The 17,205-nt window shown below is 41.6% G+C and overlaps 1 protein-coding gene across 3 annotated transcripts in view; it reads right to left on the bottom strand.

The window, feature by feature from the left end:
- The window catches only part of Vamp4 (vesicle associated membrane protein 4), a 28,146-nt gene extending 12,661 nt beyond the window's left edge, over positions 1 to 15,485 (bottom strand). For 2 of the 3 annotated variants that reach the window (XM_034513033.2, XM_034513034.2), the window contains exons 1-4: positions 15,309 to 15,485; positions 11,616 to 11,734; positions 8,254 to 8,300; positions 6,212 to 6,262 (exon numbers count right to left, since the gene is read on the bottom strand). In XM_034513033.2, the coding sequence (XP_034368924.1) occupies positions 6,212 to 6,262; positions 8,254 to 8,300; positions 11,616 to 11,681 (164 nt within the window). In that variant the 5' untranslated portion in view covers positions 11,682 to 11,734; positions 15,309 to 15,485. The remainder of the gene's footprint in view (positions 1 to 6,211; positions 6,263 to 8,253; positions 8,301 to 11,615; positions 11,735 to 15,308) is intronic. The other variant, XR_013112912.1, reaches the window with a different exon arrangement.
- Between the last annotated feature and the right edge of the window lie 1,720 nt (positions 15,486 to 17,205).

Here is a 17,205-nt window from a genome sequence, read left to right as displayed (position 1 = left end):
CTGTCCTACACTATTTCCTACAAATTAACTGAGTTATGTGCAATTATGAATTAACCTTTATTTGAGCTAGTCAAAGTGGGTGCTTTAAACAAAGTGAGGCCCACTGAGAAATAGGTGACTTAGATGTTGGGAGCCAACTTTTAGCAGACAGTGGCTATCAGCTTTGCAGCCATCTTGAGCCATATACCCTGACATGAGACTTGTTTTTCAACAGCCTACAACAGCTGAAGCACACTCTGATATCCCACATATTTTGTTTTGCTGTTTACTGCCCCCAGCTGCAAGGCACACGTGGTATCCAAGCCTGCAAGGCATGCAGTTCACATGCTGTCCATGTGCTATCCATGCTATACACACCTGTAAGGCTTACGTCATATCCACACCTGTAAGGCATGTGGCAAAAGCATATAAATACCCCAGATTTCCCTTCAATAAAAGAAACTTGATCAGAACCTCTGTCTTGTCTCCATTCTTCATGTCTCTTCCCCTTTATCCTCTTCCCCCCCCCCCTCTCTCTCTCTCTCTCTCTCTCTCTCTCTCTCTCTCGACCCTGACCCGCAGACCGGAGCAGCAGCTTGGGCCGGGAAACAGTGGCCACCAAGTGTGGAGTGGAGAGGGCCGCAACACTTAGAGGCAGTGCCATCGCATTTAGAAGCAATTACCATATCTGATGAACTCATCCTTCACCTGCGTTAGAGACAGTGCGCAGACCCGTGGATTATCTACAGTCTCCAGGACTCATCGGTTTCTCAGTTTCTCCATCCACACAGTATTCTACTGAAGGCTCTAAGACTGACTAACTCAACCAAGCACAGATATGCACAAAGATCTGACATGGCTGCTGAATCTTCAAGAGATGTTTTACTGTTAAGTCCTAGTTATCTAAGCAGAGGGCTAAAGATGTTTATCCTACTAAAGAACAGTGCATAAATATTTATATAACTACTCATATGTACAATTAACACACCTTATTAATCCTAAAGCTAAAATATAGCCAGCTCAGTCACACTTGTTTTTTCATTTAGGGACTAAACAGGAAGGGAGAGTGACTATAGATTTACCTACAACAGGCTTATGGCAGAGTATTTTAACTGTGATAGATAAGTTAACAATTAGGTTGTGTAAAGGTGACCTAGTATCTAGAGAGCTATAAAGCAATGATAGAAAACCCCTCTAACCATTAAAAAGAAAGCAAGTCTGTGTCACAACAAATGTTGGTGAGAATGCAGTAAGGCAAACCCTTATACTGTTGGTGGAAATGTAAATTAACACAACCAATACAGAAATCAACGTGGAAGTTCCTGAAAAAAAAGAAAAATATTCACAGGTATGTTGCTGTCCACCTATACCTAATACCTGAGGTGGCAGAGGAAGATGGGAGTTGAGGGTTGTCCTTAGCTACATGAGTCTGGGGCAAGCCTGCACAGTCTGGGCATTTTCAAGTAGTCATCTGTATGTTACACAAATGTTGACTGGCAGGACAGAAATGAATAAATGTACTATGGCTGCCACACACAATCAGACAGATTATAGTTATTATGGATGTTAATATGCCATACTACACATGATTTTAATATAAAGCCACAAGGTTGAAGAAATAGTCATGGGTCCAAACCGCTGTAAGCAAAAGACTCCATGCGTCAAGGCAGACTGGAGCAATCCCCTGACCCCCCCCCCCCACACACACACACAGAGTGAAATAGGTTTGGTTATGACAATCCCATCAGTGTACTCTGGGCATATCCATCCCCAGTACTGTCTGCTCTCAACCCCTCTCCCTGCCATCTCTCATTTAGTATCCTCCTCCTACCTATGTTCCTTTCACCCACCCCTCCCCCCACCAGACATCACATTTGGCCTTGTCTTTAGGAGGCTAGATGACTTTACTTAATAATCTCCAGTTCCCCCCACCTTTCCACATAAATGTAATTTGTTCTTCTTGACATCTGAATAAAAATTCATTTGCTGCCAGGCGTGGTAGCATGTGCCTTTAGTCCCAAGGCAGCAATAGGAGGGTCTCTGTGAATTCAGGCCAGCCTGGTCTACAGAGTGCATTCCAGCACAGCCAAGGCTACAAAAAGGAACTCTGCAAATCCACTTGCTGATGGGCACCTAGGCTGGTTCCTTAACTTTGCTCTTATGAAGGTTGTGATGAAAGGGTACCACATACTTCTCTGTGCTAAGCTGCCTTTGATTCTTTTCTTGGGGGAGGAGGGGAATTCACACCCAGAAGCACTATAGCTAGATCGTAAGATTTTTTCATAAAATTTTCAACTTTTAATTTTTTTTTTTTTTTGAGATAGGGTCTTAGGCAATCCAAGCTTGCCTCAAACTCAGAACTTATGTAGCTAAGGACAAGCCTGAACTCTGATTCTCCTGTCCTCACCTGCCCACTACTGGGTTGCAGGTGGGTGTCCAGATGTATAGAGTTACTTTTAACCCTACCCCCACCCCTCGCCCAGGAACTTCCAAAGTGATCTCTGTATTGGCTGGAGTAATTTACATTTCCACCAGCAGAATGTCAGGATTCCTTTTTTTCTGAATCCTCTTAAATATTTGTTGTTTCTTTTCCTTTGCAACAGCTATTCTGACTAGTCTGAAGGAATCCCCTCCCCACCTCCCCACCCCCCTGCTGTTGGAAGCCAAAGTCCTAGCAGAAAGCGGCTATCATCTTTGCAACCATCTCAGACCATATACCCTGACAAGAGACTTGTTTTCAACAGCCTACAACAGCTGAGCACACTCTGATAACATCTTGTTTATCCCACATAGCTTGTTTTGCTGTTTAGTGCCCCCAGCTGCAAGGCACATGTGGTAAAGTGTCTTCAGCTGTGTTCCCCTGCTTGTGCTTATAAATACCCAGGATTTCCTTTCAATCAATGGGACTTGATCAGACTCTCTGTCTTGTGGTCCTCCCCCCCCCCCCCCAGACCCTGTTGACTGACCCTCAGACTGGAGCACCTGGCTCCCAAATGTGGGGTAGCACAGACTGGGTCAACTGCTGTCCCCTCAAGCCCTCCCCACACCCCCAGACAAGGTTTCTCTGAGCACTCCTGACCATCCCAGAGGTCATTCTGTAGTCCAGGCTGGCCTCTAACTCAGGAATCCACCTGCCTCTACCTCCCAAGAGTTGGGATAATCACAAGTGCCACCACTGCCCAGCTGAGGTAAAATCTTAATGTAGTCTTAATTTACATTTCCTTGACAACGGAAGACGGTATACATTCATTTTGGGAAAGTACTGGCTATGTGCCCTTCTTCACATGTGTCCTTTAGTAACTAGCTCACCTGCCTTTCACTATTCCTTATTTAATGTGGCTACTAATCCCATACTGGAGGAGCAGCTGGCAAAGATCTTCTCCTATTCTGTTTTCTGCTCTCTGCTGCACGGTTCTTTGCTCTGATGAAAAGCCGTTAGTCCTAGCTTGCTCTGCACATGCTCCCACTGTATTTTTCTCTATCAGTTCCAAAGTCTCAGGTCTTACACACCAAGGTCTTTAGACTCATTTTTGAACTGACTTTTGTGCACAGTGGGAAAAAGGGATCTAGTTTCAGTCTAGCTATCAGCTTCCCCCAGCATCACTTATTAAAGAGGCAGCCATATCTCTAATGCATGTTTTGACACCTTTATTAAGAATGGGAGAAATGTGATTGTGTGGGGTTAATTTCTCTCTGGGTCTTCTGTTCCATTGGTATCTATGTGTCTGATTTTGTGTCAGCACAACGGTTATTGTGACTCTGTAGTACGATTTGAACTCATGAACTCATAAACTTGACTAAAGGTGGAAAAGACCCTATGAAACTCTAGCATGGAAGAACAGCTGTAGAAAACACCAGATAAAAAGAAGACTTCCTGTGTTCAGAGATTATTTGCCGTATTATCAAAGGCAATATATACAGAGCCAGTACAATCAATCCCCATCAAAATTCCAATGACATTCTTCATAAAAATAGAAAAAACATTTCTAAATTCATATGGAAATAAAGAAGCTAAATATCCAAGGCAATTTTGAGGGTAAAGAAAAAACTGGGGCAGGGGAGTGGCAGCTGAGATGGCTCAGCAGTTATGAGCACTTGTTATTTTTGCAAAGAACCCACGTTTGGTTCCCAGCACCAACCTAGTGGATCACAACTGTCCCTAACTTAAGTTCCAGGGGATCTAACACCCTCTTCTGAATTCTGCGGGCACTAGGTATGCATATGGTACATACACATTCATGCAGGCAAAACACTCATACACATAAAATATACTTTTAAATGTATTTTTTTTTTTTTTTTTAGAAAAGAATGAATTGGGCATAGTAAAGAACGTACTGGATTTATCTAGAGAATAAATCCAGTAAGAGGAAGGGTTATTTCAAGAACTAGGTGAACTGGATGTGGCTCGAAGAACTGGGGACAGCAAAGGGAAGAGGACTGTTAGATCAAGAATCTATGTAGCTGAGTGGGAGAAAGATATGGCCACAGCTTAAAGAAAATTAAGAAATTAAACAGCTCACAGGAGAGGTCAAACAGCTTCATGGTCTTAGGATTATACGGAACTAGAAAAGGACATCAGACACACAGAGAGGAAGAGGGTTTGACATTTTAAGCAGTCTGAAGCACCTGTGTTCTGTGAGGTCTCTATTCTAACGATTGCCGGGGATGCAGTTGGTGAACACAGGGCTCAGGTTCTACATCCAGGAAGAGCTGCCTTGCAGTTTACCTGTCACTTACTATGAATGTATGCTACTTGCAAGGAAGGCTCTTTCAACCTTGTATTTTCTCACCTTTAAAATGATGATAATTTGTCTCACTTGTGACAATTAAATGGGATAGTCTTTCAAACACCTTACATGGAACGCAATGCTTAGCCATGTACTTGATAATGTCAATGCTCTTCCATTAAAAAAAAAAAAATCCATGTTCTGCAACACACACAATCTTCCTTATTTTAGAGAGAAAACATGAATTTTCCATTAATACCCCCATCTTGTGGTCTTTTAAGGTACTGTTGACAAAAAGAGGGTTCTTTCGTAGTTTGTTTTTGGTTGCTTTTAATTATGTACTTTATGTATATCCAAACAATTACATAAATCCAAACAATGTTGCTGATCTATGTAGCTGAGAAATACTCCATTGAATTATTATAAATTAAGTGATAACAATGCATCTTAGTTGACTAAAATGACCGATTTGGTGTACTAATGTCAGGGAGTTTTCCTTAAGCATGCGCATGGCAAGTGTGTCAGGTTGTACACACTGGTGAATCCTGTCATGTGAGGTTAGTGTTCATGAGGCTCAGAACTCAACTTCCAATTGCTCATTTGATGACTGACTTCTAACTAAATCCAGCCAGCCTTCAGCTCTAGAGTAAGAGCCACTACATCACTCAATCATTTCTGTTTATTCAAAAATTCTGTGTTGTCAAAATTACAGTAATGGTTTCCATGTACATGTTATTTGTGTGTGGCTCTACAGACACACTGAGCCATATTCTATATTAGGCTCACTCTGTAGAAGCATTTCAGATGGAAACAAAGGATACTGGCTGAACAAAACACCCAGATGTGTCTCTAGATTCCTCTACTCCAGTGAGACTTTAGACATGAGAGATGGATAGATGATGTGGAAGGGTAGAGTCACTGACTCAGCAATGACATACAACTCTTGCAGGCACACTTATATGCAGAATGTCCTGGGAATCCATTAAAATCCTGAGATGATGGCTTGTGAGGCCAGCCTCACTCCACTCCACGTGTACTTTTCAAGACCATCATTACAAGACAGTTTCTTAAAACTTCTAGGTACTGATGAAGTATGCCGTTTCTGCTGGCTACGTATGTAGACTATAAAATCCACTTAGCTGAAGTCTAGTAACAATTCCCTTGTAACACAGAATTCTACAACTGGAATTGAAGTTTCTGGTGCCTTTTGGTATTATCGCTGCGGTAGGAGACAATGGTGCAGGACACTAGCACCTTTGGCCACTTTTTCTTTTCTATATAATATGAATCTAAAGGCATTTTGGGCTATATGATCTCTGCTATTGTAGTTAAGAAACAGCAATGGAGAAACACAAATGGATATAGCCTCAGTTCTAATAAAAAAAACCTTTGTTTATGAAAACAATAGGCAATCTGTTCACAGACTATAGTCTGATAGCTGTGATGTGATACAGTCACATAGAATAATGACAATTATTTAAACAAATGAGTATCTAGAAACTTACTGCTTAATTTTATCATTTCTAGGTCCAAATCTTGGTCCAGATGGTCCCCGTCTGAAAATAAAACATGCAGTACACATTTGTAATATCAGTATTTCACAAATATGAACTCAAGAATTACATCTATGTGTGCAATCGAGCTGGATTCTAAATATGGATCATCATTAATCATACAAAGCTTTATTTTATAGGTGTTAGTAGAACTGAATGATACATAATCATGTATGGACTTCATGATACATATCATTGGCCATAATCTAATTCTTCCAAGTGTTAAAACTTCCTGAGAAGGTACAGATTACATAATCCTAATCTGCGTATTTGTTTGTTTGAGATAGGGTTTCTCTGTGTAGCCTTGTCTGTCCTGCAACTTGCTCTGTAGTGCTGGATGCATGGAATATTCATAGCAGACTATGGGATATACGGTCTGGACCCATGGGTGGTGCCTGTTCACTGCAGCCATGAGTAGTATTCAGTGAAGACCTGCCCAGGGATCAGGAGGAAGCAGCCTTTTAAAGTATCCGTGAAACTAAGTGAACAACTGGATGAATTCCAAATTAAGTTCTTTCAGTAGGGCTGAAGATGGTCAATTTGTCTTGTCTGTCTGTCTGTCACTCTGTCTTTTTCTTACTCTTTTCCTCCCTTAGCTTCTCCCTCTCTTCCCTCTGTGAACTCGAGGAACACACTGTACTGGGGACCTTAAGAGTCACCCTGGGTGGCCTTGATGTGCTCCTTACCCAGGAGATTTGAACCAGGAGGCAGAGACCCCAAGTACTGGATATATGTATGTGACTCTTAAGGTCCCCCAGTAGTGTTTTCCTCAGAGCCCCAGAAGTTCACTGAGGGAGGAGAGGGAGAAGGAAAGGGAGGGAAACATGAGAAAGAAAAAGAGTGATAGACAGACAGAAGACAAGTTGACCATCTTGACCACTTGTCTTTACACCGCCCTGGCCAGAAGACTCCTACAGCAAAGCTGTCCTTCCTAAACACATACCTAGCCCTGAATGAGCAGTCTTCCTGACAACTACAGCCGGATACCAAGGTAACTCATCAGGAAAGAATAATCTCTTAATTAAATGGTTCTGGAACGATCAGATGGTCATATGTCAGGAAAAAAAATCCTTTATCCTTACTTCAGCAATGTACAAAGCTTAATTTAAAATGCCTAAAGGGTCAAAACTCAAAAGTCCATACTATAATGCTCCTACAAGAAAACATAAATTAAATCTACTATAGTGACATTATTTCTTCACTATAATATTTATGATAAAAGAAGTAATGAGGAAATAAAGGAAAGAGAAGGGGAGGGAAAGAGTAAGAAAAAGAAGAAAAAATGATAGTTAGGCAGACAGGTAATGACACACATCTATAATCCCAACATTTGGGAATCAGAGGCAAGGTGATAACTGAGTTTGAGGCCAGCCTGGGTTACAGAGTGAAACCCTATTGGAAGGATGGGAAGCAGGGAAGATACGTAAAAAAAAAAATTGATTTCAATTAAATCAAAGCTCTAATCGTCGTGTGGTCACCTTGGAACACAGATACAAGTGTGCAGCAGCCTTCACGCCAAGGGGTTTGGCCAAGAGAGATTAAGCCTTGTGTTCTCATAAACACCTCCACACAAGCATTTACAACAGTTTTATATGTATGAGCAAAAATCTAGAAACCACTTAAAACCTTCACACACAAGTGAGTGGATACCTGACCTACTGATCCACAGATGGATCTCAAAATAAGCAGGTTGTATAAATGAAGCCAGTTTTAAACATATAAAAAGATGTGTGTGTGTGGGAGGGGGCACGACATATAGTTTCATTTCTATCAAACTCTAGGAAACAAAATCTGCAGTGACAGGAAGGAGTGTAGCCCAGGAGAGCAGCGGCTTACAAAGAGCTGCAGCAAGGCTCTAGGGCAGCTGTGTGCTGGCTCTTTATTTTGATGATACTATAAAGATTTATTTTAGCACATGCCAAACTTACATGAACACTTTAACTAGATGTACTTCCTTGTATGTTAATTACAACTGGATAAAAAAATTAACTTACAGAAAAAAGTCTTCTTCTTCATCTGAATCATCTTCCAAAAGATTTCTCTGTCAAGAAATAAAAAGGCCTTGAGTGTTCAGATACAGAGGAATTGCAAAATCTCAGGGACAAGTTCTAGGCTGCTGACATTTTTTAAAAACAAGTTTCCAGAAAAAGGGAACAGTAAATTACAGATGCCTCCGTGGCAGGTAGAAGAAATGAAGCATTGTTTGTTGATCTTCCAGAGAAAATGCTTTCAATCCCAGAGTCCTATCATTCCCCCCCTGTCTCCACCTTCTCTGTTGGCAGCACTGAATTGTGAGGCCCAAGGGGCTATCCCAGAAGGAGTACAGGGTTGACCTTAGAGCACAGATAAAGGCTTTTCTAGATACTTATCCTGAAATAGTCATGCTAATTTCCAAAAGGTAACTTTACAGTTTCACATTAACAAACTGAGTCTCCCTAAAAGAAGAGCATGAGGTCCTAACAGGAGGTTAAAATTAAGCAAAATCTAGACCTTCACACACAGATAATATATATATTGTAGGCAGAGTAACAGTGCCCCAAAGATATCCAAGTCCCAATACCAAACCTGTGACTATTAACTTGTGAGGGAGGTGAAAGAGACTTGGCGGAGGTAACTGAGGAGTCTGGAGGTCCTCACTGATTACTCGTTTAAGCTACAACTAAGGAAAATGGTTTTTCCAAGAGAGGCATGAGGCAAGAAAGAGACACTATGAAACTGAGATTACAGATGGAGAAAGGGTATGAACCAAGAAAGGCAGGTAGCCTCTCTAGCAGCTTGTTTCAAAGAGCAATTTCCCCACAGAAGAATATAAAATAGTAGCTTTATCATGCTCTAACTTTGTGGTAATTTGCTTCTATAGAAATGGAAAATGAATCACGTATGTATCTTTTCTGAGGACATTGCTCCTCCAGGAATTAGACCAGCCACAAAGAATAAGCCTTAAGACACAGATGGATCTAATCAAAGGATCTAATCAAATGTATAGCCAGATTTCAATGTTTGATGAGGCCTGGGGAGGTGGCTCAGTAGGTAAAGTACTTGCTTCATAAGCATGAGGACCTGAATTTGGACTGTCAGCATCCATGTTAAAAAGCCAGGTGTGGCACCATGCATCTATCTGTATGCAGTGCTGAGGTATGGAAACAGGGGACCCTTGGTGCTCTCTGGCTAGCAAGCCTACTCAGTCAGCAAGTGCCAGGGTCAGAGAGAGACCTTGTCTCAAAAATGAGATGGAAGGCAACAGAGGAAGAGACCAATGTTCACCCGTAGTCTTCATACTTACACACACACATGCACATACATACACACACATTAAAATAAATGATCATCATGTCATTATGAACAATAAGTTAATAAAAAGTATAACATAAAAGAAGTCTCCTAGAGAGCTTAAGACTGTCCTATTAAAGTCCTGAGGTGGAGTGCGGGATGCGACGTGAGGAAGCAGGTGTGGACTGATGTGTTCATCCTGGTGAGCGGTGAGGGCAGGAAGGGGAAAAAAGTACACTAGTGAAGGTCGATCAGTTTATTTAAATATCACTGCTAAAATACTCGTTAATATTTAAAAACAGAGGGAAGAAAAAGAAAGGGAATAAATTCACTAAGGTGCCTAGTGACCCCAAGGACAGGTAAAAGATGAGGGGAAAAATAACCAATCAGGTACAAGTGTGAGGAGATAAAAGAAATGCAAATATGTATGATAGTTGTATGCCTATGTAAAATAATTAATATATAACACATACTAAAGAGTAAAAAAGGAAGGCTCTATGAAATGTTCATTAACAAATACTTGTTAATACTGAGCATTTAACATGTGAGCTGGGCTATGTCTCAACTCTCAAAGTAACGGGTGATCCTGAGAAAAATGCCATGAAGAGAATTCACACAGCGATGGGGCAGAAAGTGACAGATGACTACTTGGGATTTAGATTGTTGTGGAAAATCATTCTGAAGAGATGAAACTTAAACTGAAGTTCACATGACAGTAAAGAGTCAGCCAGAAATCAAACAGGGTATGTGCTGCCCACAGAGAGTGGCCAGCACAGAGGCAGTCCAATGCTCTTACTTACATTAGATACATGACTCTACTAAAAACAAAATCTTATACAACTGGAATGCCACAAAGTCTAGTCAATAGTTTTTTTTTTTTTTTCCTTCTTCAAGAAATTCACCTAAAATAAATGCCAAATAAAGAATAAGGTAGAATGTGGAGAAAAGATATACTGGTAAGTTTACACATAAAGAATATTAGTAATCTAAACTACTGAAAGACATAACCAAGTAAGACCTTTTATGAGACAATTATAAAATGTACCACCTACCAAGAAGCAATGAAAATGACAAAGGGACTGGTTAGATGGCACAGAGGTTAGAACACTGGCTGCTCTTCCAGAAAAGCCAGGTTTAATTCCCAGCACCTACATGATGGCTCATGATCATCTGTCACTCCAGTTTCAGGGGACGTAAAGCCCTCTATGGTTTTCTTGGGTACTGCACACACATGGTGCACAGACACCCATGCATGCGAGACACCTACATACATAAAATATTTAGAAAAAAAGAATATAAAGTACTAATACAATATTCACAAATTTTGAAAACATATGAGTCAAAGAAATCAACCACAATAAGATATACATCCTATGATTTCACTTGCAATGTTCAGACTAAGTCAAACTAGAGTTTTCATTGACTGTGGCTGAAGGAATGAATGGAACATGGATGAGTGGCAGAGAGGACAAAGTCTCCTTCAGAGATACTGATCTGTCTTAAAACTGACTGTGCTAGTAGCTGCCCAACTCTGAAATACCAAACTTCTCTGAACTGTATACAGCTAACTTAAATGGCCATAAAACCTGAAAATATTGCCCAGATTTCCCCTATCTTTTTACCTAGGAACTGATCATAAAAAACATTCTCTTACCCTGTTTGATGATAGGTCTATATCCAGCATGAAGGAACACAGGGGCCAAGGAGAAATGGGGAAACAGTTTCTTCCTCCTCCTTTCTCTGTGCTATTAGATCATACCCTTTTGTCCAATCATGTTTCTACACAGTCGTCCATGCTTCATTAAACCTTAGCATAAAAATGAGCCAGTTCATCCTGCTTTGGGGGTATTCAATCTAAAGGCCCACATGTCACATAAAATAAAAACATGATCAAATAAATAAGTTCTAGTTTGCCTCTGTTAACCTTTCTTTTATTATGGGGCATCAGGCATGACCATGAATGTGACCATAAAGGTGAACAGGAAAAGGATCGCCTCCTTTTCTGTTTCCATACATTTCAGATGCTCTTCCGTCATTTGCAGGGAATGCAACTTACATTCTTTAAAGCTTAAGATTCTAAACTTACCCTCTCACTTTTCACAGACCCAGTGACATCATCATCATTTAGGTGGCGCTTGAACTTGGGAGGCATACTTTCAGCTCACAAATACTCTTGTATTTCCCAACAGAATAAGTATTCACCACCTTAAGGGGAAAAAAAAAACAAAACAATTTATAGCCAATAAGTACACTCTACGTGTACTTCACCCCTCACTTAAATCTCATGTACGAAGCTTCTGTAGAAAGTTTTCTATTCAGTGGCCACCTATCATATGGGGAACTTTGGGGTAGGCTAATGTGCCTAACATTGTACAATGCCCTGTATGATAGGGTCTCCTCACTTCCAACTTTAACTACTCTTGCTCCATTCTACTGACTAAAGTCTATATTCTAGGTCTGAGATTGAAGACGTATTTAAAACCAGATTAAAAATGAATGTTATTCTCCTAAGGAAACATGTAGAGAATATGGTAAATTTGGGATTTTATAACATGAAAGAGCAGATACTGTCAAAGAGGGAGAAAATGGGAACAGTCCTAAATCTTGAAAACGCTTTATGCTTTTCACTTGCAGTCAGAAAACAGAGGCATACTTCTAGTCGCTGCACTTTTAATTGGTTGCTTAAGCAATGACTCAGTTCCTCATCTGTAAAATAGTGATTTCCACGACTCTGCATGAAGTTAGGTGGTCACATAAGATAACACATACAAAAACATTTATAAACTATGGTCCACTGGTGGTCCATGAGAATGGCTAGTTTATAAGTAGTAATGTGACAATCTGGTAATATCAATTTTATTTATATTTATATATTACTAAATATATGTACACACATATTCAAATGTGTGTATATGTACATGTTTTCTCTCTCTCACGTTCCCCTTTTTTCCTGACAGGTAGATCCTAAAGCCCCATACCCATGAGAGATAAGTGCTGAGTTTTTATGCTAATGAGATTGATAGGTCTTTGGCAGTCTATAAGCAGCTTCAGAATGGAGGCTATCACTGAAAAAAAAAAAAAAAAAAACAAGTCAGGATTAAAAGGCTGAGCTATTTCAGTCCACACCACTCCAACCTCTGAAGAAGGCAGAGGGCTAAAGGTGACGTGATTCCTGACAGCTGCTGTTGTAATCTCCTAGTCCCACAAATGAAGCTTCCATGAAAAGCCAAGTGGTCAGGACCCCAGACACAAAAATCCAAGAGGTCCAGATCCCTGGGAGCTTTGAAGTATAAACATGTGACTTTCCTAGAGGGTGAACACCTGGAGGGGCCAGGAGGGCTCTGGGTTCCTCCTATACTTTACCATCTATCCCATCTGATAATTAATCTGCACCCTTTACAACAGTCTTTAAAATAAACTTGCAAACTTAAGCAAAGTGTCTCCCTGCATTCTGTGAACCAGTCTAGAAAATTAATTGAAACCAACAAAGAGACTGTGACCATCACAATTTATAGTCAATCGGTACACTCTACGTGTACTTCACCGCTCACTTAAATCTCATGTACGAAGCTTCTGTAGAATGTTTTCTATTCAATGGCCACCTAAAGAAAGGACAGTTGTGGCTATTTCCTAGTGGTAGAAACAAACTAAGAGGACTGTCAACTGGTGTCAACTGGAGAATTTCTTGTTTTCTGAGGGAAAACATCCTCCTTGCTTTCTGGGTTTACAGACATTTTCTGAGAGAAAATGTGCTTTTTCATATATAAAAACCAAGAGGTTAAATAAAGCTGGGTTCCTGTGCAGTGGAAGCACCTCACAGCCTTTTGTATGTTAATGTGCACTGTGATTTTTCCAGGAAATACTTGAGCATGCAACATAACCAAATTTTTCTAGGGAAGTTGCTGTTATGCAAATTCACATTTCCAGCATTTTGGAGCAGGTGAAGGCTGACTAAAAATCGATAAAAGCCTAAGATGCTTAGTATGTGCGAAACACATAGATGCACCTTGAGAAACAGGAGCAGTTTTAGCATCCAGTGTTACATATGCACTGTCTTTTATTCTTGACACTTCTATAAAGAAAAGTTAGTAAGATAATGGTGTTATGTCATACCACTCAAACAGATCAATAAGTGGCTATGCACTATCAGTTTTAACATTCATTTGGTTATCATCATGTTTTAGAACTGTTTTAGTAAGACATACTTTCTTATAACAACCTACCATCTTCTATAAAAACATCTTTAAATAATTTAGATACTAGTTTACTGATTGTTAGGCACTAAGAGAAACCCAAATCAAAGTACTATCATTGAAATCAGCTTCCTGTTATTTGTGTTCAGACCAACAACTTCACTTATAACATAACTACTACCCATTCATGCCTGAGTGACAGCTCTGGGGTTCTTTATTCCACATTACTTCCGTTAGAATCATCTGACCCATTTTATTCCTTACATCTTAATCTCAGAATAAATTTCATGCAGAAATGCTGCAGAATGCACCGGAAAAAAAAAGTCGATAAAGCAAGAATTGGAGAAAATGAGATTTTTTTAACCGTATCTGGACTATATATTTATATCCTTGACAGCCCAAAAGAAACAACCGACAGAGAACAGGTACTCCAACTGATCTTAGCCAACAGGAAAGAGGGATCAAGCAAATTCACAAAATGTCTTTACAAGGTATGACACTAAACCTTAATGAGGCGTAAACCTCTTATTCAAGTTCTAAAATGCAAGCTATCAGTTTGAGAAAGGAAGCAAAGTCAGGCTAGACAAATAAACAAGCAAGCCACCAGCAAAACAGCAGACAGATAAACGAGCTACCCTTGATTAAACTACCCCCGCAACTAATGATATTTATAGATTAAAAATAAGTATCGGAAATAAACTGTTCTCAGAAGTTAGAGTTGACTACACTCTGCCTACAGTTCCTCCTACCAAAAATATTCTAGTCAGTTAACGCGTCTACGTAGTAAGAGTCATCATGATGTCTTTCCACGTCGTGGATGGAACACTGCGCGGTTCACTGAAGTGTCAACATCGCAAGACTCTTACGTGTACTTCCTCGCTCGCTTAAATCTCACGTATGCATCTTCTGTAGCACGTTCTCTCTTCAGTGGCTTTACACGTAATACACTTCTAACCTGTTGTTTAATCTACGTTGGCTTTTTTACTTGACAAAACAAGCTGTGTATTTCATTTTACTAAAACGCTCGAATCTAGCAGGGCACGGCTTTCCTTTGCTCAGCCTCCATTCCCTTGCCGGTTCTTCCTCATTTCTCATCTGCAGTCCTGGCTGGTGACAGTTCCACGCAATTCGTGACTGGAAACCTTACTCGCAAAACCTGTTACGTGTTAGGATTCACCTCCACCCTCGGTTCATCCTAAGCACAGCGGGGTTGCGCGCTTTCTCCGAACCCCCGAGGAAGGACCTCAGACGAGCCTCCTCGGCCAGTTCCTCGGCTCCCTTCCCCGCCGCCATCCCAGGCCCCGCACCCCGACATCTGCTCGGAACTCTGGCCCCCCACTCCCCGTACAGGTGCCCTCTCCGTAACAGCTCTTCCCCTGGAGGGCAACTCGATCCCAAAGCTCCTCGGCCGCCCCAGCCGCTCCCCAGTCCTCGCGCCCCTTCCTCAGGGTACCCTGGGCCCCAGCCTTCCCCACTCGCGACCCGGCCCTCGCGCAGGCCAGCTCCCAGCCCCAGCGGACGTTGGGGGCAGTAGGCAGGGGCGTCGCCTGGCTCCCTTCCTCCTCACGCGCGCCGGGGCGGGATACCTGAGGTCTCTGAAGAGCTCCCGGCAGCCGTCCCTGCTGGCAGCGCAGGGCGGGCGGGGGAGGGAGCGGGAAGCTGAGGAAGAAGGTGGGAGGGGGAAGGCCGAGGGCGCAGACCCGCCACCGCTCCGCTCTGCTGCAGCGCCCCCGCTCATCGAGCGACTCGGCGCTCCGCCGCCTGGCGCTGGGCAGAGGGGGCGGGCTCAGGCCGGGGAGATCGAACCGCTCGGTACTCCGAGGCTTGGAGAGGGCGGATGGGGGCGGGCTCGTGCAACGGAGATCGAGCCTCTCGGCGCTCCGGGTCTTGTCCTCTGGCGGTGGGGACCAGTTCAGGCAGTGGAGACACTGAGCAGGTCGATCGCCCCGGCCTTTCTTTATTCCCGGAAAATCCCCAGTGGTTGTGACATTCAGATCCAATGGAGGAGCACATGGGTTGTAAAGGGATGAATAGGGAACATTGAGAAGGAGTCTCTCAGAAACCGGCGCTGAAAGAGTGACTAGGATGTATGTGCCTTACTTTGCAGAATGTCTGAAGGAGCTGAGTAACTAAGGGGACACGTGTGATAAAATATCTGTCTGATACCATTTACAAAATTGGTAAGGGTTACTCAGTTTCATTTCCTTTGGTTGTAGCCTAAATGGCAGGATCCAGACATATGGATTCAGGCGGGAAACCACCCTTACACAGCCTTTCCGCCAATATATTCATCTCCTTCTCAGTCTCTGCTTGGCATATTTTTTTAAAATAAGTCTGGTGTCGCTAGACTTATTCCCAAAATGTAGAATTTTGTATTTATTTTGTCTATCTTCCTGTATGTCAGTTAAACAACGGTTATGAGTCCGTTGTTAATAATTTTTTTAACTGTGGGGAAATAAATTGCCAAGTATTTTATAGACACAAAAATAAGGAAAGATGTTCAGAAACCAGAAAACAATCAGGAGGAACATTCCAGGGGGGAAAACTCACTTATCACCTGGTCTGTAGTGTAGGGTTGATGTTGGACTCACTACTTGAGAGTGTACTCCTCCACAACTTGGTTGACTTGGACTGAAATGGCCTGCCCAGAGTGGAAGTATCTTAGTCTGTGTCTCTGGCAGGGCATGGTGGTGAGATTATCACAGAGTCCTTAAGACAGCCCAGATAAGTTTGTTTGTTTGTTTGTTTGTTTCTATTCATTTGATATTTTAAAAAGATTTATTGTTTTATGTGCATGAGTGGTTTTGGCCGCATGCATATGTGTGCCCTGTGCTCTTAAAGCCCAGATGAGGGCTTCAGATCCCCTGGGACTGGAGTTACAGACTGTTGCAAGCTGCCATGCCAGCGCTGGGAATTAAATCTGGGTCCTTAACAAGAACAATAAGTGCTTTTACTCAGAGCCGTCTTTCCAGTCCCTTCAGTCTTTATCTGATATTGATGTTTTTATCTGTATATTTGCTTACTTCCTTGCTTTGTTTCCTAAACTAGTTAATGCCCTTGTCTGTTGACAGCATAAGGAAATATGATCATAGAGCTACAGTAGACACTGTAACTTTAGCTTTAATGAATAATCTGTTAATTTTCTTTGCATTTAGCCATAATGCCTTAATTTGGCTAATTATTTTGATTGCGTTGGGGCCAGGAATGCCTCCACTCTTCTTTAGTAATGTGGAACAGCTCCTTTGACTATCACTAGCATTTGTGAAAACTTAGGAAATGTGACTTCTATGGTCAGTATGAGTCACTTTCTTATCCAATGTTCTTTTGCTGTGATGAGACACCATGACCACAGTAAATTTATAAAACATTTTTATTGGGGCTGGCTTACAGTTCATTTAGTCTAGTTCATTAAACTGCCACAATCACATCTTACCAGTAAGCATGGATAATTATAAATATCTCTGTAACAAGAACTTAAAAACC

This window comes from Arvicanthis niloticus, chromosome 10 (genome assembly GCF_011762505.2).
Source record: "Arvicanthis niloticus isolate mArvNil1 chromosome 10, mArvNil1.pat.X, whole genome shotgun sequence".
Lineage (NCBI taxonomy): Eukaryota > Metazoa > Chordata > Mammalia > Rodentia > Muridae > Arvicanthis > Arvicanthis niloticus.
This window is presented reverse-complemented; position numbering and strand designations above follow the sequence as displayed.